Source organism: Phyllostomus hastatus, unplaced genomic scaffold (genome assembly GCF_019186645.2).
Source record: "Phyllostomus hastatus isolate PE091 unplaced genomic scaffold, TTU_PhHast_1.1 phas_contig_16, whole genome shotgun sequence".
Taxonomy (NCBI): domain Eukaryota; kingdom Metazoa; phylum Chordata; class Mammalia; order Chiroptera; family Phyllostomidae; genus Phyllostomus; species Phyllostomus hastatus.
This window is the reverse complement of record NW_025333643.1, coordinates 13940681-13960149: the sequence shown is the minus strand read 5'-3', so window position 1 is coordinate 13960149 and position 19469 is coordinate 13940681. Positions and strand designations below refer to the sequence as shown.

At 45.5% G+C, this 19469-nt stretch overlaps 1 protein-coding gene across 5 annotated transcripts in view; it reads left to right on the top strand.

Annotated features, from left to right (window-relative positions):
* Positions 1 to 19469, top strand: part of ARHGEF3 (Rho guanine nucleotide exchange factor 3) — a 321899-nt gene that overhangs the window by 51519 nt on the left and 250911 nt on the right. Inside the window, exon 2 of one of the 5 annotated variants that reach the window (XM_045832237.1) lies at positions 10580 to 11085. The exons of the other annotated variants lie outside the window; for them this stretch is intronic. Within the exon in view, the coding sequence (XP_045688193.1) occupies positions 11042 to 11085 (44 nt within the window). The 5' untranslated portion in view covers positions 10580 to 11041. The remainder of the gene's footprint in view (positions 1 to 10579; positions 11086 to 19469) is intronic. 5 annotated transcript variants of the gene reach the window in all.

Sequence of the window (19469 nt, the reverse complement as noted above, 5' to 3'; positions counted from 1 at the left end):
GATGGCCTCCAGTGCCCGTGTAACTCAGAGACCTCTTGGTTCCAGGCAGTGGTTCCATTGGTCAGGATTTGTTGCTGTTGAAAAAAGCAGAAAACTGTACTTGAACAACAATTAAAATAAAAAAAGAAGAAAATGACAGAAACAATTGGTGTTTGGATTAAGCAGCATAGGGAATGTAATGGCTCATATAAATGGAAGTCCCAACAGTAGGTAGCTTCAGGCATGGTTGGACTCGGGGGCTTCATGTCATTAAGGCTTGGACTTGCTGTTTCCTTATTTGGCCCTGCTTTCTTCTGTATTGGCTTTGCTCCCAGAATGGCTTGCTCCATGTGATACCTCCCAGAGCTCTAGGCTGACATTCTGCCACAGCTGTGGAGTGAGAGTTTATCATTCGCACTTGTTCCAAAAGGACTTCCCACGTACACTCATAGTTGTTCAGCCAGGGCCACATACTGTCTCCTGTGACTCGACGGTGGGGAGATAAGGTCAGTCTCACCTGGACTCATGGACTGAGAGTGAAGGAGGGGTGGTTCCCCAGTGGGAAGGCCAGGTGCTTTACCCACAAGCAAGGGGTCATATGCTGGGTGGCAGAAACACCCAATGTTTGTGCTGCCTGGGCCAGCAATGTCCTTTCTTCTGTGTCTCTCACTGTCCTTTTCCATGAGTGGGAGGGGAGGCTGCCAGGGGCCGTGATTCCTGACCCAGTCTGAGGGCACAGAAAGTCAGTTGCAGAATCAGGATTCTAGGTCCCTACTTCAAGTTCTAGGCCTTATTTGCTCCATTTGATTAAACATAGAAACAGGAGTGGAGAGTTAAAGCATTGGCTGGTCACCTTGAAATCTGGTTGTTCAATGAAGGATTTCCCTGGGCTCACCCTCACCCCTGACCCCTTAGCCAACATAATAATTCATCTTGCAGTTCTGTACTGTCCCCTTTACATAATGAACTGAGAAGGTAGACACTTTTAAAAGGGTGTCTTTGACGGGATGTGAGATATTTTTCATCAGGGTTCCCCAGCCCCCAGGGCTGTGAACCGTACCGGTCCAGGGCCTATTAGGAACTGGGCTGCAAGCAAAGCTGGCCTGAGCTCCGCCTCCTGTCTCCCAACCAGCACCACAGTGGGGGAGTGAAATTCACCTGAGACCGCTGCTGGCCCCCCAAGTCCCCAGCCCTCCCCAGCCCATCTTCCGTGAAACCAGACTGTGGTGCCAAAAAGGTGGGAGACCACTGTTTTACATGAAGCATTTATAGAAGCCTGGTCTGATTTATTATCTCTTCAAATATTTTTTCTTCTAATCTTTATTGAGTTGTAAGTGTATGTGGTATGTGTGCCAACCCCAGAGCAAAGCTCAGTGAGTTTTTACATGGTTATAGCCCTCAGATCTAGGCATCCTATTCCAGCTTCTCCCCTAGCCCATTTTCCCTCCATTCCTCAACTCCTCCCAGAAGAACTGTGACTTACTCCCCACTGCCTGGCCTTAGGCTGCACCCGGGAACTCTTTCCTGGGTGTAGAGACTGAGGCCAGGGGCAGACTTAGACACCTGCTCCTGAGGACTTGTGCTGTGAAGGGAGGAGGGGAGTTACCCTCCATGAGGGGATTCAGCCACCTGCGGAACTGTCCTCGCTTCAGATGCCACAGGTGCCCATCAAGGGCCTGTCTTCCAATTGGGGTGCTAGAAGGCCCCCTATTCTCTTGCTCTTCTCTCACAAACTGAGACCCAGAAAAAGAAGAGATTTGCTGGAGGTCATGGGCTAATATGAGCTGGTGGCCAGGCGGATGGGCTGTGGCTACCAGCCAGCCCTCTGCTGCCGCCGCTGTCCCACTCAGTGATCCAGCTGGCTGAATTGTTCAACTTAGTCATTCACACTCATTTCATCATACTCTTGATTTTTTTCCTGGAAAATCTTGAAATTCTGTGAGAAATGGAATACATAATAGAAAGAATGTAGATGCTGGACTAGGATATTCTTGGATTCTAATTTTTCTCTGTGTTGTTACCTTGGGCAAGGATGTTAACCTGCCTGACCCTCAGTGTCTTTGTCTGTAAATAGGGTAATGCTAATACCAATCTCACAGGGTGGTTGTGAGGATTAAATGAGATGATGTGCATTACATGCTCAGCATACTGTCTGGAACTCATTGACTTTATATTTGTAAAGCCAGGTTATAGCCTTTCTTGGGGGGAAGATGAGGTATGACATAAAGGTAAGATGACAAATACCACAATCGCCCCAAAATGTGAACACTTTAGATAACTAATTTTACCATTCTAGATTAGTTAAGAAATGAACAATAGCATAGTATTTAAGAACACAAGCTCAGGAAATAGACAGCCTTGGTTCAAATCCTGACCGTACCACTGTGTAACCTTGGGCAAATTACTTAATTTCTCTGTGCTTTAGTTTCCTTGAGTATAAAATAAGGCTAAGAATAGTACCGACCTTATAGGGTAGCTCTGAGGATTAAATGAGATAATGCATATAACACACTTTCTTAGCCCAGTGACTTGCAATAAATGTGACATTACTATTATCTAATAATCACATTAATAATAATATGGCTTATTATTATTATTTCTCTTTGAATTTTAAATATCTTGATGGAAGTTTGCCTTGGTTTTCAGTTCATACTCTTTGCACTAGCGCTTCACTGAAAGTTTTCTCCTGTGCCTGTTTGTCCTCGCGCTTGTGTTCCTAACGGAATTTGGGCAGAGAAGACTGGATGCTTGTGTTCTTAACGGAATTCAGGCAGAGAAGACTGGATGCTTGTGTTAATAATGAATTCAGGAAGAGAAGACTGAATGCTGGGGCAGCAGCATCCTCGAAGTTGCAGAAAGAGGTCAGCTCTTGAAGAAACGTGAATGGGCCACTCTCCTGGGCTGAGTGTTTTGTCCATGGGGAACAATGTGTGGCTTTCATGGGTGACTCATCCTTGGGCAGCAGTAACCACACGGTGGGGACAGCGGAATGGAGTTCAGTCCCACATGTGCCCAGAGGGAGTTGGTCCTTGCGCCATGGGGGCTGGTGGGGTGGGGAGGGTTTATTTCTCCCAGGACCAAGGAGTCAACTCAACTAGCAATGGATCAAGTTGAGCGACTGAAAGGCTGTGAGAAAATAAAAGGTGCTAGTTTGGCAGCTCGGCCTTTTTATTTTGAAAAATGCTCCTTTCAGATCTGAATGGGCCCCTTGAACTACAAGGAGCAGTGCCAGTTAACCCACATTTAATTAGAAACTGGGTTAGTGGACTTTTTCTTTCTCACAGACCCTGGCCTGTGTGTTGGACCCCTTCCAGTGGCCAGTACAGTAATGACCATTAACCCAGCCTGGCTATCTGGACGCTGGAATCAGCTGGGTGAACATTCTCCCCTCTCCTCCCATCTTCACCAGCTCTCTTGTGGTTGAATTTGCCAGCCCCACAGAGATTGCCGGTTTTCCCCTAGATTTTCCTAAGGATCAGTCTACTTTGCCTACCCCTGCTGTTTGGGAAACACCTCAACACATTTCCACTGTTAGATTTTTATTTTCCTCTTCAGTGGATGTATTTCCTCTCCTGGGTGAAATTATGTGGATTTTTTTTTGTTTGGTCACTTCCCCCTGGGGAATGTGAGTGTGTGTGTGTGTGTGTGTGTGTGTGTGTGTGTGTGTGTGTGTGTGTGTGTGTGTGTGTGTGTGTGTGTGTGAAAACTTCCCTCTCTTCCCCTCCCAGGCCTTACTGTCCCTTCTTTTGGAGGCAGGAACCTGGCAGACAGTGATACAGTGACTCCCTTGTCTACTGGCTTCCCACCAGCTGATGAGCAAGGTCATTTTCAAACTCTTGACACCTGCTTATCGAAACTGCCAGCTGCGCTCCAGTAAGATTGCTCTCTCCCAGAGAGGGGAGATGAGAATAGACTAGGGAGGGACCAAGAGCCAGAGAACGAAGGGCACTATCCAGCAACTTTAAAGGTGTGGGTGGGCATTTGATTGGACAACTGGGCTCCGCAGGCTCTTGACTGATGTGAATGCAATGTCATAACAGTTGTGCTGTGCATTGGATAGGTCTTTTAAATAGACAATAAAACATTTGCACATACACTGTGTAATTTGATCCCCCTTTCTTTTTGTTCTTGGGAGCAACATGACCTTTTATAAACCAGTTTTAGTTCATCTGCCTGCCCCATCATTTGAAAGAGCTGTGATTGATTACATGATGTATGTAGCATATGGTGCATATTTATGCATCATGAAATACATAGATATGTAGCATATGGTACATATTTATACATCATGAAATATATAGATTAAATTGGATGGTGGGATTTCAGTGCAAGAAACAAATGGTCAAAGGGCAGAGTGTGAGCAGGTGTGTTCCTCTTTCCTGTTTGTGAGCATCGGTGTTGTCAGGGGTCCTCCATGGGGAGGGTCTGTTCTCTGAACTCCCAAGGACTGGCTCGGACGGGTCCCCTACTGTGTAGTGTCTGGAGGTGTATCTTTTTATTCTTTTTTTTTAAATATATTTTATTGATTACGCTATTACAGTTGTCCCATTTCCCCCCTTCACTCCCCTCCACCCTGTACACCCTCTGCCACCCACATTCCCCCCCTTTAGTTCATGTCCATGTGTCATACTTATAAGTTCTTTAGCTTCTACATTTTCCATACTATTCTTGCCCTCCCCCCTTCTATTTTCTACCTACCATCTATGCTACTTATTCTCTGTACCTTTTCCCCCTCTCTCCTCCTCCCACTCCCCTGTTGCTATCCCTCCATGTGATTTCCATTTCTGTGGTTCTGTTCCTGTTCTAGTTGTTTGCTTAGTTTCTTTTCTTTTTGTTTTAGGTGTGGTTGTTAATAATTGTGAGTTTGCTGTCATCTTACTGTTCATGTTTTTTTATCTTCTTTTCTTAGATAAGTCCCTTTAACATTTCATAAAATAAGGGCTTGGTGATGATGAACCCCTTTAACTTGACCTTATCTGAGAAGCACTTTATCTTCCCTTCCATTCTAAATGAAAGCTTTGCTGGATAGAGCAATCTGGGATGTAGGTCCTTGTCTTTCATGACTTGGAATACTTCTTTCCAGCTCCTTCTTGTCTGTAAGGTCTCTTTTGAGACATCAGCTGACAGTCTGATGGGAACTCCTTTGTAGGTTACTGTCCCCTTATCTCTTGCTGCTTCTAGGATTCTCTCCTTCATTTTTACCTTGGCTAATGTAATTATGATGTGCCTTGGTGTGTTCCTTCTTGGGTCCCATTTCTTTGGGACTCTCTGAGCTTCTTGGACTTCCAGGAAATCTGTTTCCTTTGCCAGAATGGGGAAGTTCTCCTTTATTACTTGTTCAAATAAGTTTTCAATCTGTTGCTCTTCCTCTTCTCCTTCTGGTACCCCTATAATTCAGATGTTGGAACGTTTAAAGATGTCCTGGGGGTTCCTAAGCTTCTTCTCATTTTTTTGAATTCTTATTTCTCCATTCTTTCCTGTTTGGTTGTTTCTTTCTTCCTTCTGGTCCCCTCTATTGTTTTGAGTCCCAGTTTCCTTCCCATCACTATTGGTTCCCTGTGCATTTTCCTTCATTTCTCTTAAAATAGCCTGCATTTGTTCATCTAATTTGTGACCAAAATCAACCAATTCTGTGAGCTTCCTGATCACCAGTGTTTTGAACTGTGCATCTGATAGGTTGGCTATCTCTCGATCACTTAAAAGGATGAATTCTGAGGCTTTGATTTGTTCTTCTGTTTGAGCCATCTCTCTCTCTCTTTTTATTTTTATTTTTATTTTTTGGTCTGGTCGAGCCTGTTACAGTGAGGGGTGGAGCCTTAGGTGTTCACCAGGGCTGGGCACCCCAGTTGCTGGATTGTGACGTTGTATGTGGGGGCAGGGTCGAGAGGGAACAATGGCCATTGCTCTGTTCTCCGTGGGACCTCAGTCCCTTCTGCTGCTTCCCCCAAGTAAACTGGGTCCCTCTGGTGCCAATTCCCGTGTGGGTGAGCCTATGCATGCTGTGGGACCTTCCAAGGACCTCTCCTGTGAAGCTGGGTGTCTCTCTGTGTGCCTCAGGGTCCACCTGCTGTGATCTTGCATGCCCTGGATGCCTTACACGCCCAACTCTCTCTGCTGTCCACGCTGCAACCCACGCCTGGCTGCTCATCTCCACCCCTCCTATTGGTCTGGATGAATGGGTCTATTTCAACTTCTTGGCTGTCCGACTTCCATTTGGATCAATTTTCTGTCAGTTCTGGATGTTATTCTGCCTCTAAATTGTTGTTGTTCCAATCTTGGTTGTGTGTGGAGGTACAGTGCATCCACCTATGCCTCCATCTTGGCCAGAAATCTGGAGGTGTATCTTGAAGGGTGGTTACTCAGTCTGTGAGAATTGGCCATTTGGGGACTGGAAACCAAAGAGTTCATCATGCCTGGAGCTGTGTGGGGGTTTGTGGGACAAGTCCTTTTTTGCCCTGGACATGCCATGGTCTTGACAATGGGACAAGGGTAGTGAAATGTCTGGGGCTAAAAGATAAAATTTTGTGTGGGGGGGCTTGAAGAACAATAATTTTACAGTATTCATTTCCAAATTTTATAAAAACCCAAGATTCTGTGGATACCTTTCTGAGGAGGGGCTTGAAATTCACTAGGTTCCTGGTATAATTACTTGGTGCTGTAGCACAACAAGCAGAGATATGTTGTAAGGAGAAATTTGGAGGCAGGAAAGTAAAAGGTCCATCTCCAGGCCAGATTAGAAAGGGGATATAGTGTTCAGGTGTGTCTGCACACAGCTACTCTGCAGCTGCAACAAAAAGCAGGCATAGACATTTATGTACATGAGTGGGATTGGCTGTGTTCCAACAAAGTTTTAATTACATAAACAGGGAGAGTGCTGGATTTGGCCCTCAGGCATAGTTTGCCAACCTCTGGTCTAGACGATTAATAATTTCAGGTTGTTTGGCAGATTTGCACTATAGTTTATAAGTTTAAAAAATTAAAAACAAATATTACTAATTTTTACTTTATAAGTTTAATTTGTATTATATTATTACTATTGATTTTATTATGATTCAGCAATTTAACAGTATTATTAAGCATTAATTTATTAACTAATATTATTAACTATCAATTTATTTACTGTAAAAAAGCTTTGAGAATTTCAGAAAAGTATAAAGAGAAAATTTAAGAATTACTTGGAATGCTACCACTCATCAGCAAATGCTGTTAGTCAGTTACTACCGCAGGAAGTTTCCTTCTTGCATTGGCATGCATATGCACACATATTGATTAGTTTAATTAAAATCATACTGTCCGTGCAGCTTGGTTTCTGGCTTTCTTCTAGAATATGGGGTCCAGGTAGTGCTGTTGTGGTTAAGGCTGGGGACTGTGACACCCCAGTCCTAGGTCTGAAGGCCAGTTTTGTCTGGGCCGTGAGGCCTTTAGTTCACCTGTAAAATAGAGATAATCATCCTACCCACCTTCCATGGTGGTTGTGAGAGTTAAATGAGATAACCCATGGAGGTGGCCTAGTTCTTGGCCAGGCACAGATTGAGGCTTAGTGGATATCAGGTGTTGTTGTTGTTGTTGTTGTTATTATTATTATTATTATGGTTGTGTTGTTGTAGGAGTGATAGCAGTTCGGGGTTGTAAGGCCGGCCCTGGAGTGGATGCTCTGTCCTGGAGACCACAGACCATCATCAGCCCCACCCATCCTGGCACAGCCTGATGGGGAGCAGAGAAATGCCAGGCCCTCCATGAGGGAGTTCGCATCCTCAGTGGGTGCCATGCACGATCCCCAGCCTTGCTGGCCACTCTAAGCATCGCCACCCTCCTGCCCATCCCAGTCCCTGCTGCTTCTCTTTCTGCTCAGTGAAGTCAGAGGCTCTGTGAGCACGAGAGAGCGGGAATGATGGCGGAGCAAGACCTGAAATTGACAAAGCACTTCCAAAAACAGGTCTCGCCACAGAGACTAACCTGCTCCCCAGCATAGTCAGGGTTTGAGTGATTATCTCCTTATATAGGTGGGGAGACCAAAGTCCAAGGTCACATGGCAAGTAAGTAAATGACTGTTGGGACAACTTTTTTTTGAATGTCAAATCCTCACCTGCTGCCTTTGCTTTGGTTTAGATCTGGGTTTCTCAGCTTTGGCACTATTGACACATTGGACAAGATAATTCTTCGTTGTGGGGCTGCCCTGGGTGTTGTAGGATGTTTAGCAGCATCTCTAGCCCGTACTCACTAAATGTCAGTAGCAATCATTCTCCCCAAGTTGTGACAACCAAAAAGGTCTATACACATTGTCATATGTCCCCTCTGGGGCAAAAGTGGGGGCATATATTTATCTGTCTGTGGGTAGGTGGATTGAGAGCAACTCACTATCAGACTTGAATTGCCATCAGTAGTGTGTTTGGGAATCTTCAGGCGGTTCCCTCTTAGGGGTTTAACTTTCCCTCTTCATGCCTAAAACGTATTTATGTTCACCAACTGGGATTGTGTTACTTCATTGGGCTGCACGCCTCCCTGCTGTGTTAAATGTGGTTACAGTTTCACCTTTCCTCCTTGACCTCCACCTTGCATGCAGCCCTGTGTCCATGTACCAATGACCAGGAGGGGATGGAAACCTTTTCCCTGGGACTAAATCATGCTTTGAAATTTCCTTTTGGTCTCCTTCCTGGGGATCCTATGTCACCTGTTAACACCCTTCACTTTTGTTCATTTTCTTCTTCAAATTTTGCTGCTTCTGATCTCTTCTTCCTGAGCTTATTGCATTGTGTGTAAATTATGAGTGAGAGACAGTGAGTGAGGGCCCAGCATCTCTTGGAGTGAAGTATATTTTGTAAAACCACCCATATCTGTTCTTAAAGAGAACTCCCGCCATTATTCAGGCATTTTCACAAACATTGGTGTCCTTTATTCTCCATGGCTGAGATTGTCAGGAGCCAGGGCCCTGACAGGACAGATGCCTTACTGTGCATGGGGCAGAAGTCAAGTAGGCAGTTTATACAAGTAAAGCTAGTGAGTGAGGTACAGACTACAAATGGTCAAGATTCATCTTAAAAACCTACCAAACCATGCAGAAAGAGTAGTGTAGATGGTTTTGTGGGTGTAGCTCTGTACAATAAAGAACCTGCACATTTAGATGATTATGTGCAGCTATTACACTGAGGAGTACACATGCAGACAAATTCCACTTGACTTTCAATAATGTAAGAACATGGACAGGAATGTATGTCACTGAATCCTGAACACCAAAGGTAGTGTGCTGTGTCAGCAGAGAGCCCAGCGGCCAGAAGCATGGGCTCAGGGGCAGCTGCCTGGCATCCAGTTACTGTTTCACCACTTGCTGCTGTTGGACCTTGTTCAAGTTTGTGGTCTTGCTGAGCCTCAGTTTTATTATCTTGAAAATAGGGATGCTGGAAATACCAGTGCCTGGCGCAGAATAAGAGCTCACTGAGTGTTGACTCTCATGCTGCTGTGGCTGTTGATATGGTCACTGTCATTGTTGTTACATTAGTATTACCAACGAGTATGAGAACTTAGTTTTTCTTCCTTCACTTCTTGGCTCAGTGTTTCCTTTAAAGAGATGTGGAACCAAGTCCTACATCCTTGCCCCAGCTGACCAGCACAAGACACACCTGAGTGGGCCGATGCTCCTCCCCACGCTCTTTCTTGCTCGCTTCTTGCTGTAACAGTTGTTTTGTCTCCTGCAGCGACCTGGCAGGCCCACCCTGCCCTGTACACCCTGGCCCTTCCTTCCAGCAGATGACAAAATGCAGATGTGGCTCTGACCTCCACAGAAACCCACCCACCTCTGACCTCACTGTCCTGGCTCCCAAACTTGTGTCCCTGGCTGAGAGGTCGGGATGAAGGGTGGGGATGGTGTGAGACAGCCCACAGAGGTCAGAGGGCCTGGGGAGGACTTTTAAACCAGCTCTGGGTCTCTGGCCCATCAGTGTTAGAATTGTTGCCAGGCTGGGGCACAGGTCCCAGCTTTGTGGATTCCCACTTAATGGATTTTTTTGCACTGATTTTTGTGAAATATTTTTACTTCAGAGTTTATTCATGTGTGTTTCAGCTGAAGTGAAAAATGAAAAATGAAGCAATATGTTAAAGGGGGAAAATTAAGCCAGACTTAAGAACAGAAGTCCCAAGGTTCAATGCTGACAGGGCCAGCCAGTGACGACAATGAAAGCAGCCGCCTGGTGCTTCACCCGTCTCCCAGGGACGCTCTCCCTTTCCTCAGTCCAGCCTCCAGTGGGAATGCGGGCCCACTGTGGCCAGACCTGCTGACTGCCAAGATTATCCAGAAAGCAGAATCTTAATGTAAAATCCCCAAATTCTCATAAGAACTCTCCAGATTTTGAAATGTTGGCAATTAATTGGGAAAAAAATAAAAAAAAAATGTGTCTCCGGGTTAGAATTGAAAAGCCACCAGTTTGCAAGGGACTTGAAATGCTGTGCTTGTGCCTTTAGGTTTTACGGATGAGGACACTGAAGTCCAGAGAGAAGTGACTTATGCGTGATTTCAGAGGTGTGTTTGAATCCAGATCTCTGGGGTCCAGTCATGGACCTTTTCCCTCCAGTTCCATCCAACTGAATGTTTCTGGTTTGCTTCCAGGCAGGTTGCTGAGCTGTTTCACTGCAGGTGCCTGGGCTGTCCAAGCCCTGCTGTGGAGCCAGTGGATTGACAGCAAGAGGAAGGAGCCTCCGCCTCCGGAGGCATGAGCATGGTCTGCATTCTCGGTTGACTCAGGGTCACTCACACGCACCCAGAAGAGACTGTTCTTGGCAAAGCCATCTCTTTGGATTTATCATACTGAAGTGCATGGATTTAATATTGCTGAAGTTTAACCTGTTCTAGGAAAGTATATTTAGTGTGGCTCAACAGAGAATTTCCCACCCAAGAATCTATACAGTTTAAAATATTTTGGAGGCTAGGGTAATTCCTGTGGTATCAGGCTAATTCAGCCTTGTCCTTTGGCCAGAAAAGACCAGGCTGCCCCTGGGCCAGGCATCAAACCCCGGTGCCCAGAGGAGAAGCCCTACTGGGATGAAGTGATGAGAAATTCACCTTTGCTGAATGGTTGGTGTGGCCAAACGACTGCCTGACCAAGGAGCTCAAAAGTGAGTGTTTCCTGTTAGGCAGGAGGGAGGGAGGGGCCAGAGCCTCATGTGCTGCTCATTCTGCTCATAAAAAAGAGAGTTTTATTTTTGCAAGTTATTAGACTGTGAACCCCAAACACCGAAGTCAGTCTCTTGAAGGAAATTGATCAGGATCCAGGAGCAGCCTTCAGGAAGGTGACTCATGAGCAGCAGAGTTCCCAAAACACACCTGTGTGTGGCCAGCTAGGAAGAGGCTACAAAAGGAGGTGAATGGGGAGGGGTGGGGCAGGCGCTTCAGGTAAGACCTCTATTAAAAAAACAAAACAAAATGGTGTGTGTTATAGTCAAAGCATCCATCATCTCCTTTGAGCAACCAAACCATTTTAAAAAAAAAGTGTTCTGCAGAAAATGGTGCTGGCTGCCTGCTTTCATCTGGAAGACCAAGTGCCCCTGTCCAAGCCTGATCTTGGAATAAACAAACCAGTTCTAGCTCAGCCTCAGCGGGAGGGGTGTACAATGGCAGCTCTTTGGTGTCTGCCTTTCCTCCGGGGCTGTTGGAAGTGTTTCTGAAATCAGTGCAGTCTATGACTCTCAACAGCAGGAGCAACTGGTTTTTCAGGCTGTTGAGAAAGAAAGTCTGTGATTTATGTGATGTGATTGACCCCCTACCTCCAGCCCCTAAAATTCTAGAACAAACTGAGAATCAGCAGTTTATATATTAACTTTTTATAGACAAGTAACATACATGCAGAAAAGATTACAAATAACCACACAGCTTCCTGGGTTTTCACACACCAAATATACCTTCGCAATCAGTGCCCGGACCAAGAAATGACTGGTGCCCTAGCAGCACTCTGGTGGCTCTCTCCATGGGGGGCAGGGCGTCACTATCCTGACTTCTGTCTTTGTGTAAGCGGAATCACCAGGATTTTGTGGTTTTGAGCCTAAAGAATCCTAAGCAGGATGGTGCCCTAAAGCTGAGGGAAAAACTCTGAATATCAGGAGGCAGATTGTTGTGGTGTTCATGGTCTGGGAGAGATGTTGGTTTGATAGCTGGGTCTTCGATGGATTTGTGGTCTTTTCCTTGAGAGCCGGTGGGCGTGAGAAAGCATGACTGTGTTTGAGGGGCCCTCAGGGGCAGGCAGGACACTGAACTTGCGGTTGTGTTGGCGATGTGTGTGCCACTGATACATGACCATTTTCTTAAAGGCCTGATTGTTCAGGAAGTATTAAAAGCCGAGAGCTGCCTGTTGGGGGGAGGGTGGGGTCCTGAATTGGAGCCAGAGAGAATTGCCATGTGTCGTGACTGATAGAAATCTGATCATCCCCGGATGCCGCCTGTCAGCAAGTGGGCTCCTGTTTTCTGAGGCCTGTTGACAAAGGAGACAGGAGGATGGAGCTCCGCCTAATGAGTTCCTTGTTTCTTGGCAGAAGGTGTGGGGTTTCTTTGAGGGAAGCCATTAGCCAATTTGGTGGTTTGTTGAAAAACAACTGAAATCTGTCCTGTCGGTGTGGAGGTTCCACGTGTACTTCGCGCTGGTCTTTGACCCCAGCAGCTGGGTTCTCCCCCGGCAGGTGTAGGCATTGCTGGGCTTCTCGATGGTTTGCTCTCACATTACTTGAATGTGTGGCTGGGATGTTTCTATATATACACTTGCTTTGTGGGGCTCAAAGCAAGGGAGCAAGGGAAGTGGCAGATCCCATTAAAAAGTGGTTCCTGTTTATTCAGTATCTATTCAACATTTATTAAGTACCAAGTGAGCACCAGGTGCTGGGTGACTTTATTTCCAGATATCGGGGTAATCGTCCTTTATGTATACGCAGTGTCACAGGTAAGTTAACTATTGGTTTGAAGGCTGTATGTTGTGTATTTGTCTCTCCTGATAATGTGCTTCTCATTTCCTAAGGAGACATTGATCCCAAACAAAAAATGATATGTGTAAAACACTCTGAATACTAGGAAGTGTTTGGCAAGTAAATGTGAGGGGTTATTTTTATTCCAGGGCTGACAGCCTTCTGTTTATATGCCAAGTTACAGTAGAATGCTTGTCTCGCTGGCACACTACAAACACTGTTCTTCATCTTTGACATGTCAGGGAACAGAGCTTCATGGAGGTGATGCCCTCGCTCCTTCAGGGACCTAGTTTGCAGCTCAGCATCTTTGCCCTCAGCCACTAGACAAAGGCAAGTGTGGACTGCAGACAGAGCTGATGGGACAGGAGGGACAGGCTGTCCGGCAGTTGGAATGCTTGACTTGATTGGAGGACATCTCTGTGTCTTTGTTATTCATATTGAGGTTTTCTGTTGTGCAGTAAGTATGGTTCTCATCTGTGGGCTCTTCTACTTTTGTCACATTTGACTGTGTGGGTGGGGGGCATGTAGCACTCAGGTGGCAGGTGGTTTAGAGCAGATATTTCCACTGTTGAAGTTAGTGCTTGTCTCCCTGGGCCCTTATTCTGCTCTGCTGCTTACTGACTATGGTTGGGCCTCAACTTTCTCATCTGACAAATGGGTTTGATATAATACCTGTGAAAGGTTTGTTAGCATAATCAAGATTAAGTACTCAATAAATACTCACTGTGATTTCTCTTCAGTTATTCCTGCATGTTCCCGCATATTTCATCTCCCAAATTCTGAAGCCATGTGTGTTTCACACATGAGGTGCCCAGAAGAAGCAGTCTCTTGCCCAACAGTGCAACTTAAAATGCTGGGAGGAGGGCAGATGGGGAGTGAGTACTTCATGGGTACAGGATTTCCTTTTGGGGTGATAAAAATGTTCTGGAACTAGATAGAGGTGATGGCTGTATACCATCCTGAATGTACTAAATGCCACCAAATTATTCACTTTAAAGTGATTAAAATAGTGAATTAAAATAAAAATCTGACCTTATACAGTCTCCATTTTTAGAAGGCAAGGTTCCTTTGTGAGTCTTAGGAAAACCTCTTATAAAGAGTAGATCCATTCTCTCTTTGCACCCCCATTTATTTTGGGGATCTATGGACTGCATTAGGCATGTTATGAAATCTCAGTTTGCTTGACTGTCTGGGAAGATGCCATGGGGGACTGGTATAGGTGGGAGGCAGTTACTTGAAAGAAGATCTGTAGTTGAACATGTTGCTGTCTCTCTTACATTAGAATAATCTGGTATGTGCTTGACCTTGGTCAGAGAAAAAGGAAATGTCTGAAGGAACAAGGGGCCCAACTGAGGCAAATGGCAGGACGACCCGGCTGGTAAACCCAGACGAGCCACCAAAGGGTTCCAGGAAGGAAGCTGCAAGGGTGTTGCCCTTTCCCTTGCCAAGTTTTTGTCTCTTACAGATGTGGAAACATTATCAGGGTGGATCCGTTAGAAAGTGAATCCACTGAAAAATCCTTTAGTAAGTGCTTCCAGACTGTCATCATCTCCCTGGGCTTTCTAACCAGTTGTAGATGACAAGGACATTTGCCGGGATGGTCAGGGGCCCACTTATGTGGTCCCAGAACTTTTCCCCAGGTGCCCCTAGCATTTATTGTGGGTGTTCTGCAACTCTCATTCCACCCACTGTTTAGCAACAGGTGGCAACTTGCCTGTCCCCCTCTCCGGATGCATGAGCTCCTTGAGGGCAAGGACTGTGTTGTGTGTATGTGTGTGTGTGAGAGAGGTGGGGGGAGACTTAGTCACTGTATTAGTTTTCTAAGTCTGAAATCAGTCTCACTGGGCCAAAGGCGAGGTGCTGGCAGGGCTGGTCCTCCTGGAGGCTCTAGGGGAGAATCGTGTCTTTCCCTTTTCCAGTTTCTAGAGGTTGCCTGCAGTCCTTGGCTTGTAGCCCCTTCCTTGCATCACTCCAAACTCTGCTCCATGGCTTCTGCTACTGCTCTGACCCTCCAGTCACCCTCTTATAGGGACCCCTTTGCTTCCATTGGGCCCACCCAGCTAGTCCAGGATCATCTCCCCATCTCAAGATCCTTAACCTAATCACATCTGTAAAGTTCCTTGTGCCATATAAGGTAACACATTTACAGCTTCTAGGAATTAGAACATGGACATTTTGTGGGGGCTGTTATTCAGCCTACCACACCAACACATAACCTTCAGGGCTAAGCTCACAGAGCCTGGCTGTGCCCCTTCCCAGGTTTATGATGTTGGTGTTACTTAGTGTCTCTTTAAATTCTCCTCATCTAATGTGGGGATGATAATAGTACTTCCCCGTTTACTGAGACTTAATTAAAGTCATATATGTGAAGTGTTTAGAACAATGCCTGGCACATAGTAAGTGCATTTTGATTTATCTATTCTCACTGTTGCTATTGTCTTTTCTTTTCTTACCTCGCTTAGCATAATGTGCTCAGGTTCTATTGGGTCAACTTTAACTGTACGCAAAAATGTGCTGAAGGCTTTGTCTCTTTAACACAAAGTTACCCTGAATCATGTTTATCTGGGTTCCTCTTACCCAAAAGGGAAATACGTATGTGCGAGAACATTATCAACACTTATAAGGAGATAAATATTCAATCCATCCAGCTTTCATTAACCAAATGTGGTAGAGAACTGAGAGTTAATAAACTGTGCACAGTCCAACAAGGACGAATCAGTCACTTGAAAGACAAGTGTAATGTGGTATTGAGTAGCATCAAAATCTTCAGCCTCATCTGTAGCACTGAGAGATTTTCATCTTCTGAAGTATTACAGGCATTTGCTTCAAAGAGTCTGTAAAAGAGGAATTGGTCCCCTAGGGAAGGCATTCCCATTCCCTGTCTCTGTCCCACTCCCTGTCACTATCTTATTCTTAGCGAGCACTCAGAAGGTGTTTCAGTGCATGTTCCCTTTTCCAGTTTGGTGGTTCTGACTGTTGACACTTATGTATGGAAAATGTTGTCATTTTTAACCAATATCTTCCCAATAAATTCAATAAAAAGGGTAAAAAGGTCTTGTCACTATAGTAAATATAGGTATATATTTATTAAGTTTATATTTAATTTAAGAATCTCACTTTGGGTTTTAAGATATAAGACTACAAGACTAACTAATTTTTGTGAGGAAATATTTGCTGTTCCTGTGCAGAATGATAAATAGTGCTAAAGTGTAGGAAGAGGTTAGCACCTAAAGAGGTTTAGCACCTAAATAATCCAGTTGGCTGCAATTCAAATCTCTTTTGTCACCTTTGCCTTCCCCTTGGTGAGGCTTTGTCTTTATGCTTGCACAATCGCTGCTCACTTCCTGCCCTCACATCCATGGTCCAGCAGGGGAGGAGGGAGAAGGGAGAGCCAGCACTGTAATGGGGTGGAGGGGGGCAAAGGCCTTCGGGAATCCTCAGTAGATTTCTGTTTACGTCTTTGACCTGAACTGATGTGTGTGTCCTCCTGTAGAGGCAGGGAGGTCTGGAAGGTGAGAATGTTTAATTGCAGCCTGAGAAAAAGTTGCGTTCTGTTAGTAAGGACAAAGATGCATCAGCGTCAGCCATGATTCCCTAGAGAAACTCTGGCTGGTATGGGTCTCGGAGGAGATGTGAACAAGCATGGCTGTGTGTTTATTACAGCATTGTTGGTAACAGTGAAGAACTGTAGACACCTGAAGCATCCATTGCTGGGAGAATGCACAAAGAAATTGCTATTATATCCATACCATCAAGTGCTAAGAACACATTTGACTTATATGTGTCAATGTGCATAGATCTCAAAAATATAATATATCAAATAGAATATTGCAGGTTAAGTATAACAGTATGATTCCATTTATATAAAGTTTATATGCAGAAACACTGTTGTTTATAGTTACATAGTAAGGAAAATATGAATGGGAGGGATCAACGCATTCAGAAGGGAGGAAGTGGGGAGGGATGTGATCAGGGAGGGATGGGCAGTGAACATCAGTCATTAGCTACATCAGGGAAGGATCCAAGTTTTGTGGGGCCTGCTGCATATATAGTTTGGAGAGTCCTTTTTAAGAGAAAGAGGGCCCCACCCTGGGCTCTACTCTAAACCTGCCTCTGACTAGCCATTGCAAGAGTGTGTGATGCACTGAGAAGTCATTTATGACTCTGGGTGTGTGGGATGCCCCTGTGGATGAATAATAGCCACACTCATAATCACAATAGCTAACATTTACTGAACCCTTACTATAGGGCAGGTACCAGGCTAAGCATTTGGTGGGATATTTTCATTGATTCCTCAAAACTAGTTTATGATACACATGCTGCTTATTAGCCTCCTTTCATGGCCAAGGAAGCAGAGGCTCAGAGGGGTTAAGTAATTTGCCCAAGGCCATGCATCTAGTACATGACAGAGCTGGGGTTCAAATTCATGGAGCAGATTGGGACTTGTTTACTATGACTAAGCATACTACATGTAGTGATCACTTTATTGTTGTTTACATGCATGTTATGTTCTCTTCTTTAAAGACTTGTTATTTTTAATTAATTGGAGGAAGAGCAATATGGCCTGAAAATACTATTTCTTCCCATCACATGGAGCTTAGTTTTGGAATTTGTGTGTTCTTTAGTGATATTTCTCAAAGTAATTGATTTGATGAGTAAGCAAGAATGATTTGTGATGAGTTAAAGAATGTCATTGATTAAAAGACTTCTGATTTAAAAAAACAAACTCCTCAGAATCCTTGTACTTACTCTGTTAGCTGAGCGAATGCAGAGCTCCAGTTGTGGACAATGGAGAAGTCAGTCCTGATGACTTACTTCCTAGTAATAAAGTTGGATGAGGTTCTCCCTATATGGATGCACGCTAAGCATTGTGAGGCCCCAGAACAGCAGCCTAAATGTGTGCATGGGCCAGTGTCATGGGATCTGCGACTCTGAGTGCCCACGGACATAAACATGGACATAACTGCCTCTGGATCCTGAAATGACCCATTCCACAATGGAGGGACAGGGTAAAGAGAAGCTGTATTTGAATCAGCCTTTTCTTGAAACAGTTTGAGTTAAAAGCCAAGCCAAGAAAACCCAAATGGCTGGCTGCTGGCTTTCTGATGGTGTTCAGGGAAGATGGCTTAGGGAATGGTTTTCGAGGTCCTCGGGCATAGGGTTTGGCCTGCAGGCTTGGCTGTGTTCCTCCCCTTCTCCCCCCCACTCCCACACACAATGCTGAGGGCTGGGCCAGTCTTTGCTCTAGGGATCCCCCAGCAGGAAAGCAGGATCCAGCCAGTGTTGTTCTTGGCTGCAGGGAGGGAAAGGATAAAAAGGGGGATGGCCAGGAGAGAAGGAGCCAAGTCACCTTCCCGGTCACATATGATGAGCATTAATATTTGTAAATATTGAACGGTATCTGTTACCAAGTAACAGCTTTGCCAAATGATTGAGTGAGGGCCGCCTCCTATTTAATTTCACTGATTGGGGCTTGTGTGTTTGTGTGTACAGAGTGTCTGACCCTTTTCTTTTGTGTGGTTCTCTGGGCGGAATAAAGGGGTGGTTGTTTTTCAGTTGTCTGTGAGCAGGAAGCCTTGGTTGACTGGAATAAGTTGGCACTGAGAAGCAAGCAGCAGTTTGTGGTGTTACCGATTTGGCTTTTGCGTAAATAACTTGAGAGCCTTAAAAACCGCACTGTACACCACACTCAGGACATCAAAGGTAATTTTGTCTTGCCTGCCTCATTTTACAAGTGAGAAACAGAGGCCAGAAGAGCCTGCACGCAATGTTGCTTACAACTGTATACGAGTTCATAGGGAGCATGGCTTTTTGAAATGTGGAAGTTGTACAAGTTACAAGCATCCTCCAGGAATTCTGAGTTGGAATGGAGCCCCTGGAAGAGTGAAAATATAAAACTCTAATTATAGGGGGGATAACAAGACAGCACAGTGTGGTGGGGGTGCATTGGGGACACTGGTATCACTGACCCCTCACCCCCATCTCCTACTGGGGCCTCCCACTTTGCTCCCAGGATGCCCCTCTCTGTTGAGCAGGGCAAAGGCCTATGTGGATGTGAAAAAAGCCCCCACAAACAGCTCCTCTGAGTTCCTGTGACAACCTGCCCGGGGTAGGCTCTGTGTGGAGTCAGCCCTGTTTATGGAGAGGCTGTCAGACCCCACTCTCTCCTGTCCTTCTTGCTCAGACAAGCCCATTGCTCAGTTGTCAGAGGGCAGTGTTTGTTTTTGGTGTCTTTTCCTGCCCAGCCTGAGCTGCTCTTCCTCTTGATAGTAGCCCCATCCAGGAAGCCAGTGCCTTCAGCCCCTCCCTAAGGCCAGTCTCTTCTAGGCCATGAACTGTGCAGAAATGACCAAACATGGACCTACCCTGAAGGAACTCCCCACAGGGCACCTGGGTGGACAGGCTAGAAGACTGAGCTGAGAGCTGAGGTGCAAAGGGGGAGTGTTTCTCCTGAGGGCAGTCATGGGAGGGGCTCAGGAAGGCTTCTCAGAGAGGAGAGCTTGGGGTCTGGGTCTTCAGAGGCTCCACTGCTCAGAGATAACCAAGAATCA